Source organism: Pyrgilauda ruficollis, unplaced genomic scaffold (assembly GCF_017590135.1).
Source record: "Pyrgilauda ruficollis isolate IOZ18807 unplaced genomic scaffold, ASM1759013v1 scaffold30, whole genome shotgun sequence".
Taxonomy (NCBI): domain Eukaryota; kingdom Metazoa; phylum Chordata; class Aves; order Passeriformes; family Passeridae; genus Pyrgilauda; species Pyrgilauda ruficollis.
In genome coordinates, this window is record NW_024524378.1 from 3272454 (window position 1) to 3291058 (window position 18605).

General features: G+C 37.1%; 1 protein-coding gene across 1 annotated transcript in view; it reads left to right on the plus strand.

The window, feature by feature from the left end:
- TOX (thymocyte selection associated high mobility group box) overlaps positions 1–18605 on the plus strand; it is a 217914-nt gene that overhangs the window by 184056 nt on the left and 15253 nt on the right. Inside the window, exon 6 of the mRNA XM_041473687.1 lies at positions 8530–8610. Coding sequence (XP_041329621.1) covers positions 8530–8610 — 81 coding nt within the window. The remainder of the gene's footprint in view (positions 1–8529; positions 8611–18605) is intronic.

Sequence of the window (18605 nt, forward strand, 5' to 3'; positions counted from 1 at the left end):
TTTTTCACTGTAAATGCTTTCTAAAATTGTTCGGATCAATAAATCTGTGAACAGTAGGCCACAGCTGTAGCAGTAGTGTGTTGATACATTCTCCTCAATGCTATAGTGATAGCACTGGGATATTTTTTTTCAGAGACTTTTCCAGTTCCTCTCTTATGATCACAAACACTGTTTTCTAATTTAGTGCTATACTTCTATGCATCCCATTTCTATAGCTTATCTATGTACATCTTTGCCTTTTGCACACTTTTTTACTGCAAAGGGGAGATAAACAGCCCCTAGGAAAAAGGGATCAGCATGCTAAATGGTTGAGTCACTGGCTTTCAGACAGAACACTGGTTTAAACTGGGTAAAAAGGCTATTTAGGTCATTTTCTGTCCTTAGATGAAAAAGGAAAGTAATTTTAAATCAGTACCAGATGTGCATGTACTAAATGAACCTTAAGTTTCTAATTGGAGTCCTAGTAAAGCTGTAATAGATGTGGCAAATTACAAACAAAATGTTCTTGTTTACATTAGTGTAACTTTAAAACTTCAGCCAAAGACCTTAATAAATGTTCTGTTATTCTAAAAATGGAATTGAATGTCTATTCAACATTCAACAAAATTAATCTCTGGTGTTACTTCAGTGACTTAACTGGAATTCTAGTAGGAATTAATTTGGCCTCCTATGAACAGCTCAGTGTGCATACTTGTGTGTGTGTATGTGTTCCTGTGTGTTTGCTTCAACTGTGCACTGGTCCTACAGGTGGGAGAAGGAGGGATTCACCTCAGGCACCCAAAACTTAGCAATCAGAAGAAGCAGGTGAAGTGACTGAGTGCTCTGACAGATGCTTTCTTTCAGGCTGCATAATTCATAGACAGTAATATTAGCTGCAACAGTTCAGCTCAATATCAACACCTCATTATTTTATCCCTCAGTATTTATTCCTATGGTTGACGCCTCATGAAATTACTGTTAATGTGTTTATATAAGGGCAGATCTGACACAAGTGGGAAGAATTTAATTTCCCACTCATTCTTTCCTGCTGATGTGTCCTCTTCCCCTGGTAGAAGTGGCAAGTGTAAATAGTTAATTTGCTTCAATTATGAGCCTGTCCTGCTAAATTAGAAGCAGCAGGAATATGAAGAGCCAGAATTATACATATGAGGCAGCTGACAAATCCTCCGAGCTCACAAAATCAAATCATTTACTCCTCATTGGTGCTCAAAGACCCACTAGATAAAAGCTGCAGTTTATTCTTTAATATCTGGTGGAACTTGGATTGTATGTTACCAATACTTATGTAAAACTAAGTCCCTGTGCATTAGTGTCAATGTTTGTAATCCTGTTACCATTTTCCCTATAACCTCCAAGCTTTCAGGGGTTTCTATTTTGTCAATAAAAGAACCCAGACTGATTTGAGCATGAAAAAAAACAAAGCATGTTTTATAAGTTTTTCTTTTGACCACAGGGATGTTTTAGACTTAGCCGCACATTATCCACTGCTGGGATGAACCAGGTAGATCAGGAGGGGATTTACAAGCAGTGCTGGCCAGCACCTCATATCACCACAGCTTCTCTCATGATGTGAGACACCACAAGTCAGATCAAAGTGGATCCAAGTTCAGTGTTTCAAGAGGTCTTGACTCCGCCTGTCTTTTAGGAGCACCCAATCTAGATCCTCCCTCCCAGGGTGCGATGGCATCCCATCCCTTGACATGACAAATGAGATCATCTGCCCCATGGCTGGAAGAGCCGTCGTGTCCCCATAGCATTGCCATGCATGTGGGGTGCCTGGTGTCAGGATGTCAGACAGTTCAGGGGACTGGCTGCTGAAACAGCTTCAGAAGATGTGCAGACCATGAGGTCAAAGTAATCAGTAGAATTTTTAAAACAAATTTTCAATTTCTCTCCTTATACATGCTGATGTACTCACACAGACATTTGTTTATCTATCTCTTATTCTCCCTTTAGAAACCCTTTCTTGCTCCGTGCTAATGAAGCAATCTCCAAGGAATAACTAACACAATTGTAAGAGGATGAGAATGTACCTCCAGTTTAGTAGATAAACAACCACACAAGATTTAGCTTTGTTTTATTTTTGTAAATGAGAATAGGAAGAGAAGGCACATCTGTGTGTGCACGCTGCCAAAGTGAATTATAAGCAAAATGAATTCTGGAATAGGCACAACAGACAGCAACTTTACATCTCTCCTCCCAGATACTTGCACCTATGTGCTTTCACCAGTGTTGCATCTTAGGAGTTTTTGGGAGATTCACTGTTTTTCTTTACAAATTTCTATCTTGAAATTGCATCCTACCCTTTGAAGATCTAGACTGGGGCATCAAGATTTCAAAGCAACTGATCCTCATCCTGGTGTATTCTCCTTCTCCCTTCCTCTGAAAGCACCTGGATTAATCTTCATCTGAAAGCAATCTGCATTAATGAGCTGGAACGGGAATGGGCCAATAATATGCACATACTATGTGCAGATACAACTCATGTCTCTTTACATATAAGTAAATTTATATCTTCAGGTTTTTCTATAGCCCTGGCTTCTACATGGCCAGTCTTTGAAGCCCTTAACTTCCATTGACTTCAGAGGGGACAAGTATCAGACTCCATGTGGAGTCACAGGGAACATCAGACACTCCTTGCTCAGGGTGGATTTCTAATATCCATTTGCAGCACACAATAAACTTGGCTCCTAGAGAAATATTGCACAAGGCTCCTGAATTATGAAATGTTGACTTTAACTCCATTTATTGTACTTGGAAGTAGCTGGGCCAAAAGGACCCTGGGTTTCAAATACTGTTGTATCAATGTGCATAAATAATAGCCTTAATTTTCAACTTCTTCTTCCCCAGCTTTTAGCCATACATTTGACTTCAACAAGAACATAGTTTTAATGTCGCTTGCATACAAAACTGGATTTAGGCCCAATTATTATACCTTCATTCAGGCTCACATCCTTTTTTTAAAAAAAAAAAAAAGAGTACCAGCAAGTGGAAATAATCATATTATTCTATCTCCATTCAGGCTCACATCCTTTTTTTTTAAAAAAAAAAAAAAAAAAGAGTACCAGCAAGTGGAAATAATCACCAGATAAATCATGTGCTTAATGTCACTTGTTTTGTACTCAACTTTGATCCAACATGCTTCTGATAAAGTGTGCAGTCCTGCTCCTGCAAGCTGAAGGCATCAAAACTATAAGGTCAAATTTAGGCCTGGCACAAATGGCTGCAATTTCCAGTGTTCTCCAGGAGCCTCATTGTTTGTGCTAGAGCTGAATTTGGCCTGTGATCTTTCCCCCACATGCCAGAAAGACAGAATTCTTTCCCCTTAAGCCTCTAATATGTCATCAGTGTCTTTTCCATGCTCTACAGTCAAAGAGACTACTGAGCCGTATAGCTAGCCCTGGGCCTCTTTGTTACTGTATGTACTTAGATTGAAAATCAAATGGTAATATATTTCAATGTCCATTAAGCAATTCTGAGGATTTTTTTTTTTTTCTGACTGCTGTGGGAATATCTTCGCCCATATTTTAGATGAGTGTGTGCAGCTCTAGGTGCCTTTGCTGCAAAATCAAGAGATTAAAACTAGAGATATGTCTCCCACTTGGAAAAAAATACAAGCTTTCTCTATGAGCCGACATATTTAGGGCCAGGAATGACAATCTGAATGTGGAATTTAATTCTGGATTGGAGCCTACTGTATTTTATCAGATGACATTCCTGTAACTGTAGTCCGTGAAAATGACACTCCCATGGGATATAACACTGCGGAGACCAAGAATACAGAATCAGTCGTGTTGCTTTTTGATTTATTATTTTTGCATATACTGTTTTGTGGGGTTTCTGGAACACTTCCACCAAAACAAATGTGGGCACTTTTACATCATTTTAAAAAGACAAATATAAGTTGCTTGCAAGTCCCAGCTCTAAGGAGATATCCACAAGATAAACAGAAAATTTCCCTTCCTTTGTCATCCTCATACCATCTATTTAGGCAAAGCCAGGGAAGCAGCATGGTTCTTTGTAATTTTCTTTGTCATCTAGGAGACACAGAGCTTTTGCAGACTTCTATAAAACAGAGTTTCTGAAGGTCTCTTTTTCTCCTAAAATTATGAGTCACTTTAGTTCACTGTCCCAAGTCTAGTATCATCTCTAGTATCAAAGGGGACTCTAGTCCCAAGCAATAATTTTCCATTATCATCTGATAGTAAAAACTGAGGATGTGGTTGCAGACATTTGAGTGCCTGTTTGGGCTCTTGTGATGACTGGGGGAAGGGAGATCTGTTCCCCTCAGGCAATAAGGGTGCAAGCCAAAAGTGACATGGTAGTAATCCCACTGCTTACTGTGTTGTGACGTGTTGATAATCCTCCACAAGCAAGTTGGGAGGAAGTTCATTGTGAAAAAATGGCTAGCCAGAACAAAATCCTGGCTTAAGACATGATATATAATATATATAATGATATATAATATATCATAATATAATATAATATAATATAATATAATATAATATATATAATAGAAGATATATAATATAATATAATATAATATAATATAATATATAATTTTTATTTCTATTTTTATTTCTATTTGTATTTCTAGTTCTACTTGCATTTGTATTTATATATAATATAAATATACTTATATGCACAAAGTAACAAAATTTTGTGCTCGCTCCTTTTTACATGCTTCGCTGTACAGCGTAAGGGAACTTGAAGCTACCTTGGAAGTGCAATTAAATGAGCACCTGTGTATTATGCTGTCTGCATTTGCATGTGTGAGGCACAGTCAGAAAATAATGCCAGCAAGTTCCATTTATAGATAAATGTATGCAGTCTTGGTGTTTTGGGGGTTCTATAACATGCTGAAGAGGAAAAGAATAAATTAAACTGGCCCACCCTGCATATACAAAATTATGTCTTTTTCTGCCAACATTCATTTTTTTCCACAACTGGGACAATATAGAAAATAAAATACTGTGTAAGGACACAAATATGCCGCTGAATCAGAATTTGCCTTTGCTGCCTGAGTGACAATCAGTTGACGTTCAATTATCATGTTAATTGAATTAAAGCAAAATGGAAATGACTTAATTCCATAACTATATGTTCCTGTCAAGTTGCTTATTTAATAATTGTTGCTTGCTTGACAGAGGACAAGAAAATGACCTTATAGGAGATTTCTAAGATGCTATAAATAAAATTAAATACTCCCACTATACCATATAGATAAGTAACAGAACAGAACCCTGCTTTATGATACAGGAAAAATGTTAATTGTATTATTGGATATGATGTGTTTGATAATTTGGCACTGTCTTAAGCATGAGGCTCAAAAGACCTTCAGCTGTTTTCTAGAGCACACTTGAATGATGACACAAGTCTTTCCTCCCCAAAAGTGCTGCAAGGATACAGTCTTATACTTACAGCAACACAAAACTATTTAAGCCTGAGGGCTAAAAAATTCCCACAGCTTCAGGAAAAAAATTTAGAAAGAGTTTGAGAGAAGCAGCTGACTTGTTCATACCTGTTTGAGTTACTGCTGCTGAAGACATTCCCCACTTGCCTTGCCTCCATAAGCTCCCAGTGCAAGTCCAGTCCAGCAAAGAGCCAGTGAATTGGTACCACTGCTGGGGCCACATTCATTTGCCTTCAGAGAAAAATATTGATGGCCAGACCAGACTTTGTTGCTATTTATGTTACCAAGTGTTTACTCCCCAGACAGGCAGAACTTACTCTAATTTTTAGTCTAGGCCATGGCCAATCAATTTCCAAAACCAGCATGAGGATCATCAGCCTACTTGCACGCTAAGCTAAGCAGTGGGCTCCTTGGGAAGGGCATAGTGAGAGCTCAACCTGTTGTCCTCAGAGGACACACCAATGCTTTTCCAGGCACAAAGTGGGGTGAGCTGACCACCTTCCAGGCAAGCCATTCTTGCCAATGCAAAAATCAAAGCAGGCTGGGGTCATCTAAAACTTTTTCCCACCCAGTATATTTACTATATTTACTATAATGACCAGTTAAATCAGTAAATTTTATTGTGCTAGGGAAGACATGGTGTTCATGTGATTATTATTCATTCACCAAAAGATTCAAGACATGAGGGTAAGGCAGTGTGAACACAGAACATGGTAGAGGCATAGGTAGGACATAATTAAATAACAACGGTGTGATGATGTTTCTATGAAGTAGTGATGTTTTAGAAGGACATTTGCAGAATTGTTTTAGCTTCATATTATTGAGTTAACCTTGTGCAATATGACTATTTGCAGGAAAAGTCAAGTCCCAGAGGACTCTTTCAATTATGCTGTGACTGTAAGAGCACAGCAGGAGTGTCTACTTTTTATATTTGCGTAATGCAAAATAAAACCCAATGTGGAAGCAGTAGATACATGATCTTTTGAAGAACATTGTTCTGTGCAAAATTCGTTATTCAGCTCTGTTTTTTAAGTTGACTATCAGGGTGACACAGAGGCATGGCAATATACAAAGAAGTATAGCTTAGTCTTTGTTCTGTAGGTCAAGCTGAATTAATTTTAGCAGCAAGGAACAGACTGCTGACTAATTTCTTATTTTTTTCAAAACAAATAGTAATTCCCCTAATAATCACAAATGATAACAACTTAAGAAGCAAATTGCTACCTTTTTTTTTATTTGCAGAACAATAGGAGATCAACAAACACTACATATTTATCTTAATCTGGAGAAATTACAAGGGTGCAAAGATACAGTTGCACAGCTAAAACCAATCCTTTTCATGCTCTGTCTTTATATTTACAATTTTAGAAGCCTAAGACTTCTCTGTTTCCATTGTGATCTTTTGCTTCCCTGGGAAGCAAAATCTTTAATCCTTTTAGGCAGCCTCTGAGTTTTGCCAGCCTGTATCTGAGGTTTGTTCTGTGTCTGAAAGTAAAGCACTAGTGAAACAAAAAATTGTTTCACGAGTACATTCTTTATAAAAATGGTTTTGTACTGGATCCTTCCAGCCTGACATTACCACTCTCCCTTTGTTGTCTGCAACTGTATTGTCCTCTGTGTACACTCTGTGCTGCCAGGTCCTCTCCATTACAGGACTGCTGGTTTTACTGAAGCATTGGAAGATCAAAAGAGAACACTTTAAAGTTCTATAAAGTTTCTCTTTCTGGGGAGGAGATGTTCCTGTGTGCTTTTAGCTGTGGAATTCAGAAGAACACCCCAAAATTGTCCTCCTAGCTTTGCCTGTCTTTTAGCTTTGAATCAATAGCCCAGTTAACCAGGCAGTGAGGAATGGGAGGGGGAAGATGGACAGTCTTTACTTTTCTTGTGGAGGCTTTCCGCAGGTGCCCAGGTTGTGCATTTGGCTGGAGAAGTGGACAACAGATTCACAAAGCTGTAGTTTCATTTTGTGCAATATTATGAACCCCAAATGTTCGTCCACATGTGGATTAACCTTTGGCACTTGACTTAAAAATCATTAAATATAACAACAATAAAAAAGTAAATTTTCTTTCCCTTTATTTTTCTCCCTCACTTTTAAACCTCTGGATGTTTTCTAAACTTCTCCTTTCAACAGGGAAGATGAGCAGACAGTCCTGCTTAGTCACATGAAGCCCCAGATGTATGCATGACTCCTAAATCTACCCTTTCAGGAAAAAGCCCAAACCATGAAGTAATGAGAAACTCATGGCAATATTTGCAAACAGAAATGCTGAGTTGTTCCTAAATCTGTCACTGACATGGCTAGCAGCAAGTCATTAGCTAGGTTCCATGGGTCAGAACCTGCTTCTCCTCCTGAGAGCTTTCAACCCTAAATATCTACACACGCTTTTGTAACGTCATGTTGCTGTAGTGCTATGAGGTCCTGCTTAACCCTGCAGATAGTCTTTGGTCTTGAAATCTGGGCAAAATGGAAGTGATTCTCCAAGGTCTTTAATCTATTATGAGATTGTGCACATGCCACATTTAAAATAATTTGGTGAGTTGAGAGAAATGTACAGAAATAGATCCATGCTTCTGAGAAGTTAATTAGACCGATATGGGATCAAGACTGGAATAATGACTAACATTTATTATCCTTAGCAGCTCCATGGGCTTCTTTGACTGCCCCCATCAGTTCACCCAGGGAAGAGAGGAATTCTTTTGGCTAATCTGCGGTGCTGTCAATCTCCTCCTTCATTTAGCTCAAATGTCTTTCTGCAAATTCTCGTCTTCCCCAGAGGGTTTTAACTGGTCTCACAGGTGGAAGCCAGTGGAGGGGGGACACCTACCTTCTCCCATCCCAAAAGGTCCCATTTGAAAGTACGCCTCACACTTCATTTTGAGCAATTAAACCTGAGGTGCTATGAGGGATATTGTTTTTTCAGTACTGCTGGTTAGTTAAATGGCGTTTCACAGTTGGAACAATATTTTCTTTAAAATATTTGATGTTTATTATTTCACTCTTTAAGCAATATGGGGAGGAAAGGCTGTTTTATTTAGAAAGACATAGAGACACGCCAGTGATATATAAAAACAAAACCAGATTAATTTACCAATGTGCCACTCTTTGTTTTTAGGTATACAAAAAGAAAACCGAAGCTGCCAAGAAGGAGTATCTGAAGCAGTTAGCTGCCTACAGAGCAAGCCTTGTATCCAAGGTAACACACGATGTATATACATACACACATCTATATAGTGACATATTACAAACCATTTTCAGCTGAGCACCGCAGTATTTAGTGCAAATAGCCTTGTTTATTATCACCTTAAACTTGTGTTTAAGTTGCAAATGCTCAATAAACACAGTCATCTGTCCACATAAAGACATCCTTTCCCTCCTGGTCATCAAGACAGCACTCCAGTTTGGGAGTAACATGCCAGTTCCACAGGGGAAGGAGGTAGTGGTAAACAGACCTCCATATAACAAACATGCCAGGCAGCCGCTGTGCTACCTATAAGGGAAAATATATATATCATGCACATTGGTTTGGTTTTGTGGGTTTTTTTTAGTACTGCTTTTTACCTTGCAATCACAAGACAGAAATGGTCAAGTTCAGATGATATTGCAGATTTTCGTAAGAAATGTGAATTTCAATTTTATGTCCAGCAAGCCAATGTGAGCATGGCGTAGGTCACCACTAAGGCAATGGTGGAACATTCTTTACTGAAACACACCAAATATACAGCCAGTAGCAATTTTCTCAATAGATTTATTCAAACATTCTCAGTGCCCATGATTTTGCAGTGGACTCTTTAGAATTTGTAATAGACTTTTAAATATGCAGAAGAATGTGAAATTACTATACTGTGTCAATGTGAAAAACCCATTGAGCAACTTCAGAATCATGACAGTTAGAACCATTTGTTTTGGGTCTATCCAAACAAATTTAGATAAATTTTGTTCTTACTTAAATAAAATCAATTTTAGAGGTAAAGAGCACAGAATGAAGGACTGGCATATAGGGCATGAGAAAAACTTCTTGGTGAGTTTCAAAATATTTTTTGGGGCCCTGAACGCAATACTACTCTATATACTATATTAATTTTTCAGGGGGTTTGCTGTATATATGATTAGCTGTGCAAGGACTTTTCATGCATGTTTCTGCATTATCCTTCTATTTGGTCAGTGTTTCTTCTGAATTTAAAAGTCTGAAATAAGACTGCCACCTAATTCATTTTTGGGGGTTGTGTCCTATAACTTTCCATTTTTAGCTGCCATTATAAATACTCCTGCATTTAGTTAAAGTAATTTACAGTATACCTTTCATTTCTGTATTAGGACTGTTTGGTGCCAGAAATAATCTTTGCCTTCAGAAAGAGTACCCTCTGAACACAAGCAAATCTTCTTGAAGTAACTTGCTTATTGGCAAAAGATAGGTCTAAAAAGCTCAAAATATTCCAAGTTTTAACCCAGCTTTTCACTTGAGAAGATAACTTGGCTATCATTATTCCATATCATCATGGACTATTTACATAACACACTATGTAACTTAATTTTGAAATGCACAATATTGAAAATGTGATTTTTTTTTTTTTGTTTTTAACAATAAAAGAGTATATTATGGCATTTTCTGAAATTTGTTTTTTAGAAAAAATTTGGAAGACTGTTGATCAGTTCAGTGCATGAATCCATTAGTGCAAATATTCAAATTCATTGTTAGTCAGAAAAGCACTGAAGCATTTTCTTAACTTTTAAGCAATTATTTAAATTCTGCCCATAATGTAATGTTTTCCTCTAGTGTGGAAAGTATAAAAATATAAACTTAATGAAGCTGAGTACTGATTGCTTATTCCCATGAACACACTCAAAGAATCTAAAAGAGCTGGCATGTAACTAAAGCAAGTCCATTTTGGTATAAGGATGTAAAATAACCCTTTGTAATATAATATCAGTATATTCTACATTATCATTATTAAATATTTATATGGCACCAGAAGAGTTGTAGCTTTTTAGACAAGCCTGTAAGCATGAGAAAGTATATATAATACATAATTAAGTTTATTTGGAGTCAATGTGGTCTTTTATGTCCATGTTGTTACATTACCATCCATAAAAACTACTTTTAGATGGTATTATTAAGATTCCAAGACCTCATTATCAAAAGCTGAGACATGCCAAAAATAACACAATTTTTCCAAAAATTCTTTTTTACCATATTAATAATTTGTTCACAGATATATTTTGTGCTTTCTACCTCATTCTGTGGTACTTCACATTTATAATCAGGTGTTCACCCTGGATCTTCCTGAGTTATATTTACTGCATGTTGTTTAACCTTGCTGCTTTTCAGAATTTTCTGTGCTGCTAGTTCCAACAGTGCTTTGGTGTAAAGAAATTCTCACTAATACATGGGAGCAAGAAGTTTATACAGTCCATATTTTCAAACACAATTAAATAATTGTGAAATCAGGTTCTCATCAATTTTGTGTATTCTCCTTGGAACATCTTTTCTTCAAAGTATTTGAACAATATTAAGCCCTTCGTGCTCATAGCAGAGCTCCAATGACTTTGGGGTGGCAGCTATGAGATACTCAGTTATGCTTCCTATCCCATCAGGATATGCTTTGGCTATCCAGATGTTATCCAGTTATCAAACTTTCTTTCATATCCCCTCCTAGAGGTCTCTGTATGCAGGAAGAGGCAGGCACAAGGGGGAAATGGTTCTGCTCAGGTCCCCTCTGTTCAGCTCAGCAGGTGCCTTACACCTCCCAGAGCAGATGCTTTTCCTGTTTCTTATCTTTTTGACACTGATTCTGCTGCCTTTTTCATTAGGTATTACTGGTTTTTGAACTAGTGGGCATATGAGAGTCTGTGCATGGTTTTTTTCTGCATTTATTTACAAGTCTTCTCTTTTCTGAAAAGCAAGGACTGGACAAATGCTGTGTTCTACCTCAGTGGTCCAGACTTGGAGCTGAATTCATGGCACCCAACTTGGCCATTTGAGATTCCAAAATAGTCAAAGTAGAAGATTACAGAGGAACAGGGTAGAGTCTTCCTACTGCCAGGACACTTTCTAGCCTCTGCCTGGCAGCAGAATAATGAAATTCAGACACACTGGTGTTCATATCAAGCTCTGGGGTGGATGTGGAGCATCAGGTGGAGAGAGTGGCCTTCTCCATGACACTCAGCTCCTTGCCCCTTTACTCTGATTTTGTTCTCCCCTCCCCTCCCCGTTCACTGTTTAGAAAGCTGAGCAGTTCTGTTTGGAGTTTGGCACACACACACAGAGGTCACACACCCCCATAGTTTGTATCATATCAGACTGTGTTATTTGACAAAATCATAGCTGAAAAGAGTGGAAGTGTCACCAGCAACTCTGGTGATAGGATTGCCAGCCCATTTCTAGTACACTTTTAAATGCTTTCATGATGTCTTTGTAGGACATGTATGGCTACCACCCAGTGAATACGGTAAACATAAGATTCCATAAATATGTCAGTGTGCATTAATTCCTATTCATTTATAAGTATATTTCCTGTATTTTCTCTTTTTTTATACTGGTTGAAATTAATGGGTGTGTTGTTGAGTTTGTTCACGTGTGTAGGAATTGATAGGTAAAGTAAAAACACATAACAAAGCATTATATATTCTGCTATGCAGATTGCCATATTGCTTATAGTACTGACTAAGCCTTTGCATTGTAAACAAGTGTCTTTATATTTGCCCTTAGTTGCAACTTTTAGTACTATTCAGGTCCAGAAATGCAGTCTCTGGTATCTGGTAATTTGTACAGCATTACATAAAATGCTGTGAATTGCAATTTTACTTTTTTTCATAAAACAAGCACTTTTTCTAGCTTAACCAGCCTTTTTTTGGCTGACATTAGATTTTTTGCTGCATCTTTCAAATATATATATTTAATACAGATGTATATGGGTAAATGTTAAATACTTTCATATATTACATAGGTTCATCTATGAATATTTATTAAAATATATATACATGTTATGTGTTCAACATGCATATTTATGTGCATATAAGTGTTACATACATGTGTGTTAATTATAACAGAACAACTGTACCTGTTTCAGTAGTACAAAAAAGATTTCTCATCCCTTTTTATTCTTTTTGACTAGATGAATCTTTAATTTTCTCTGTGTAGTGACACAATTTCAAGTTTCATGAAGTGACTATGCTGAAGCTAAAACCTCTCAGCAAGAGGAATATTATACAAATTCAAAATACTCAGGCATATTTCAAAACTCTGATGCTGTATCTAAGTCAAAGTGGTGTCCTCATTTGACTTTGAAGTGAACACATTGGACATTTTTCAGTTTTGTGGACAGTGCAAATCCTTTGGACATGTAAAATTGCTTCTTGAAACCTATGGCAGACTTAGTTTTTCCTAGTCCATCATCTTGCAGTTGTGGTTCCTAAGAAAACTAAAGGTCATATCTGTAAGGCTGACATTGCCTTAATGCCATTAGCCCAGCAATTTGTAACCAGAGAGTTCCAGGGACCCAAAGTATCTGTTACATTGCCTGTGTTGTAATAAAAATGACCAGCCTGAGGAATTCAAGTCTCTTAAAAACGCAGTGGACATAAATGAAAACTTTTGACCTTCTTGTAAAAAGTAATATGGAGACCATGATAAAGAAAAAATGAATACAAAAATCAGTAAAACAAGCAAACAAAAACAAAAAACCCAAAAATAACCCAAAATTAAAATTATAAAATTTGTATTACTTTCCAATTTCATATATGTATGTGTGAGACCATTTGCCTAACATATAAAAAAGCAAAAAGATATATTAGGTCTCCCTGATCATTCATTTTCCAACTCCTAAATAAATGTGTGTGTGCAGTAGTGCCCTCTCCACAATTTGTTTTCTGTAACTGCATAGCTTCATAGTGGCCAAGCTTCAGATGCAGGGGAGCACTGTATCCTGGCTCACTCCTCCCTGGAATAAGCAGCTGCTGGGGTTTAGGACATTTCTTTTGGGAATAAAATTCGTAATATCTCTTGACAAGAGTTAGTGACTGAACTGTCTTGTCTCCTGGTCAGTGCTTTAACAAGTTGGCTATTGCATGCAAGGAGAGCAGCATCCCTTCTGCTGCTGGCAAAAAGGTACCTGCTTCTGAGAACAGCTTTTCTTACATTATATTTAGCCCTAGTCTATGCAGATGTTTTTGGAATTTCATGAACCAGTTAGGTGTTCTCGGTGAAAACATAAGAGAAAGAATAATAAAAAATACAGTTGTGTTTGATGCATGATTTTTTTTTTTTTTTTGTAGCTACAAGTGCTACAAGGCATATGGCAATATTTCTCTTAAAGCAAAAACAAAACAGCCCCAGAGTGATGACATACACATACAAGTTTTACCTTTTTCCATTAGAATTGCTAGATAGAAAAACTCTAATTAAAAGCTTCCAAAGCAGGTACTTCATGCTTCTGTGATACCTCATTCTTTCATTTCTGGAATTATTATGGTGTACTCAGAAATTTTCAAAGAATCATAAATTAAATCCTTTATGTGCAAATATGTGATGTATCAGAGTATCTGCTAAGTAAATGTGTGTTTATAAAACAATTGTCTAATCTCATCATAACATAAGTTCAAACATTTTTTTTTTTGTCTAGCAAGGAAACCAATGATCTACTGCAGCTGAAAACAAAGAGCAAACTGTATTTAAGTTAGTGACAAGAATTTGATTTGAGGCTAAATCATGTGATGCTTTGCATTCAGCAGTGCAAAAACTGAGACGCTCTCACGTAATTTCTGCCAAAAATTGGCAGAAATGTCTTGATCTTCATAGAAGCCAGATTTTGATTTGAAGAGGAACTGTGTTTGTTTTTGAAGTGAGTTAATAAAACTAGATTTCACTATTAGCCTAGTGCTTCCATTTGGGGAATTAAAACACTTGTATCAAATTAAAGTTGCATATCCTTTATCACATGTACCCAGGTTACATTCATAAAACATCCATTTTTACTTACATATCCTAAATGAATCTATGACAATCCCCTGTAGATGATGACAAAATGTATATTTAGATTTGAAGATGTTCTTCTGAGCCACCTTGACTAATTATAAATGACAACCCATGGCTTACTCCTTTGTTTCTGAAACATCAGGAATGTGTCAAAAAGCTTTCTGAACTCTCTGGGGTCCCAGATGTTGTTATTGCAATAGGTGACTGGAATTAACAAAATAGGAAATGTCATTTGATAAGATCCTCTTGTGAGTTAGGTAGGAAGGCAGCTGCGCTGCAAATATGCATATGAGTTATCCACTGGAGTGGATAGAGTTAAATCAAAGGGGTCTCTGTAGGAGTTAAAGAGCTAAGCAGGAGAGAAAGCAGTGCTGGAGAGAAGTCATTCTCTCATAAACATCTTCACAGGGGTATTAATAAAATGGCTGAGCCCATGCAGGCTAGAAAAAAGGATTCTTCTCAAGGACAGGCTTGGGGTTGGAAGTCACCTAAAATGTCAAAAACATTACAAACAGACAGGATTATGTGAACACAGAAAAGCTGAGAGAAGGAATAAACAATTCAAGATGCTCTTTCCACCAAAGAGACAGAAAAGACAGCAGATGCAAACTTAAGCTTAGGTAAGCTTTGCAGGAGCTGCATAAATATGCAGCCAATTTCCTTCTATCTGCCTCTGTAATGTCACAGTACTGAAGATAACTCATTTTTAAGCTGAGTCAGGCCTGCCTAAGTTTGATCACAGCCTGCACAGCCTGGACCATCCTGGTACCAGCTGACATAATCACTGCTGTTTCCTGAATGCAACCTTCATTCTGGTCACAGAGGCTGAAGGTTGTTGAATTCCTCAGCATGGCTCAAGGACAGACATCAGCCACCAGATGTGAGCATGGCACCATCATGGAAAGGGATGGTGTGGCAACCACAAAGGTTTATGATACATATTCATGTAAAACCTGAACTAGGTTTAGCTCTTTTCCAGGCTTTGAAATCCTCACATAGTTCAGGTTCCGGTCTGTAGAGAGAGAAGGCCAGACCTCCATTTCTTATTTAAAGAGAAACACCTGTTTCTCATTTAAAATAGAGCTATATCACACCATTATGGCTTTGTAAAAAAAAAATAAATAATAATTCTGAATATGGAATATATTGTGTTTGCCTACAAGTAAAGCTGCTTACACTTTCTGTACACTGTTTGCATATTGACCATAAGGCTCACTTTGCCCTTGAGGAGGTCTCTCAGCATATATTTTAAGGACACATAAGCATCCAGTAGTACCAAGAACATTTACTGAACATTCTGAATGCATTTACTGAGTATTTTACTGCAAAGGAGAACTTAATTGGTGTTATTAATAAAGAAGCATTTTGATAATATCTCATCTGTAAACAACTGAAGTTATATTGCTCCAACTGAAAGGCTTTGATCATTAATTTTCTGAAATCAATCGAACAAGAAAAAAACCCTTTTTTTTTTCTCTGTAAATAGAACATCTCTGGTTTCTTTGGGACAACACTGAATTTTTAGTTTTACATTGCAAGAAGAAATATTAGTTGAGCACTGCATACGAGAGTGAAATTATTGTAAAAATCTATTTAATTCCCACATATTATTCTATGGTAGAAAAGAATTCTGAATATGAAGCATGTATAAATTATGTAAGTTGAAGATATCCATATACATCATCTGTGAATACATCTATGTAGTTCTACTTATTGGCAACATTTCTAACAAAAACTGCATTAACATGTTAACAATGGAAATAAGTAACTTGTAGATTCTAGGCATGCTTCTGATCCATGCATGGATCAGAGGTCAAAAGTAGTGATCATCAACTGGGAATGATTCTCAGCCTCTATTAGTCACATCCTACCTGGTTTTCATGAAAAATAAAATGGACATCGGGACATTAATACTTAAGTAACAGTAACAGTGTTGGGCTGTGATCCAAATTCTGTTTGAATTAATAATAGATTTTCCTTTAAATTTAGTAGTCTAAGGATCAGGCCCTTAGAGTGCTGCCTTGTTAAAACATGTCCTTGCTTTACTTTCAACCACATGGATGTTTATATTCCAACAGAAATGGGATTGCAATCTCCAACAGTAGCCAGAAGGCAGGCACAATTTAGAAAGAGAATCAATACTCATGTGTAGGTTTCAAGAGCTGTTTGGTTACACAGATACATAGGTGAGAGCTTAAAGTGTGAGGTTTCAAAGTTTTCAAATTATATCCCAAAGATATGGAGATGCCAAAATGACATCATCTAGGCTTTTTTTTTTTTCTATAACACAGCTAAATTGAGCAGGATGTCTTTACCAAAAATAATTTCTCAACCACAGGAGTGAGTTGAATGGGGTGACAGAAATCCCAATGTCACTTTCCTCTAAGGAACAGACACACTCCCTGTGCCTGAATGCAGTGTGATAAGAATGACCACTAGTCCCAGAGAAATTCCCTTCAGAAAAGCACAACTAAGTGAGCAATTATTAACCCCTCATTCCTAATTTAATTCGTTAATTTGGCAGTAAAGCATAGGGAGTTTTGGCACACAGTAAGGGAATAGAGGTGCATGGGAAAGCTCTCTTTGCACTAAAATTGGAAGGGAAGTCATGAGTTTGATGAAAATCATGGGAAGAACTTGATTCAGCACTTTCCAAACTTTGCGCAAAATTATCCAACCTGAATGCTTTCTGTTAAGAACAGCACTCATCTGCATCATCACACACTTCCTTAAAAATATTATATAAATAAAATAACTTTGTGGACCAAGGGTCATGAACCACCAGTAATTTTACTTGATACAATTATACTTGTTACCATCAGAATTATAGTAGTACTTATTTTGTTCCTTCCTTTTTCCTATATCTCTTCCACTTTCTTTATCTTTCTGTTGGGATTTCAAAATGTTCTTTCATTTTTTCTTCGTGCTTCAGTAAAACAACAGATTCTTTTGGGGGCAGGGGATGGGAAGGGGATTTGTGTTGTGCCTAAAGGGCGGTCATAATTTCTCTGTACCATTCCCTTGCCTTGGCCTACCTACCTTGTCTTCACCTTCTGAGTTTTTATTTTTTTATTTATTTGGACAAGAGTATTAGGTGATGATGTTAGAAGGAGAGACAGGTCCACAGGAAATCTTTCTCCTAGACTATGAAGAATGTTAAGATTTACAGAAAGGCTTCAATTTGTTCTCCAGAATAAGTATAAGCCGCTCAAAGAGCACAAAGGACTGTTATGAAAAACTAATTAGTCACCCTCGTGTATGTTCACTAATGTACGTGTAAAATACCACCACCTGCCATTAACGAAATGTAATATTCTGTCACCCTCTAGTGGTGGGTCTACACCACCATTCTCCAGCTAGTTGCGATGGAAGATGTTCTCACTACATGTCTTGACTTTTTAGGATTTAGGATTTACTGGACCCCAGTGTTTGGTGGCCTGTGTGCATGGATTTGTAATTTTAGTCTCCACTGCATATATCTGAATTTTGTCCTAGAACTTCTATACTGTAAATTAGTGATGTAAATTGTCTGTGTTGGTTTGGGGCAGATTAATTAGAGGTTTGGGAGAGCTTTTTAAGTTGTGTGCTCTTATCCTTGGATAAGTCAAGAGAATATTGGCTGAAAGCCAACCTGCAAAGTAGGAAATGTAACTGTGCATTTGAAACCCATATTGGACAGTCAAATCCATTATTTCTTAATTCCAATTTTTACCCATAATAAAAGTCCTTGTGTAAGACTGTCTGATACTGCACTGGACCAGTGCAATGCCCATTCTAGTCTGTGAAAGCAGCAATTGGGCCCAAAATCGTAGTGTGACCTGTGTGTCATACATGCTGCTTGTTTTATTTCACAGCAAAGTGATATCACACAGCTGAAAAACTTGACATCACCTATTTTATTAGGTCCAGCAATACTTACAAAATATGTGTTTCTGACCTACCTGCAGAAAAAAGCTGAAAGTGCAGGATGCTGGAGAATGGCATTAAATGGGTTCATTTATCAAGATTCCAGTAACTGATAATATTGATGTGTTTTACACTGATATTGGACAATTTGGTTTCAGATCACATATGACTTAAAGCATCCTAAGTTACAGCAAAATATTTCATCTTAAACTGAAGTGTTGTGCTTTTTACTGGATCAAGAGGTGGTGAAACATATAGAAAGCTGATTCATAGCTTGGGACAACTGAAACTGTCCCTTTTGATCACCTTGC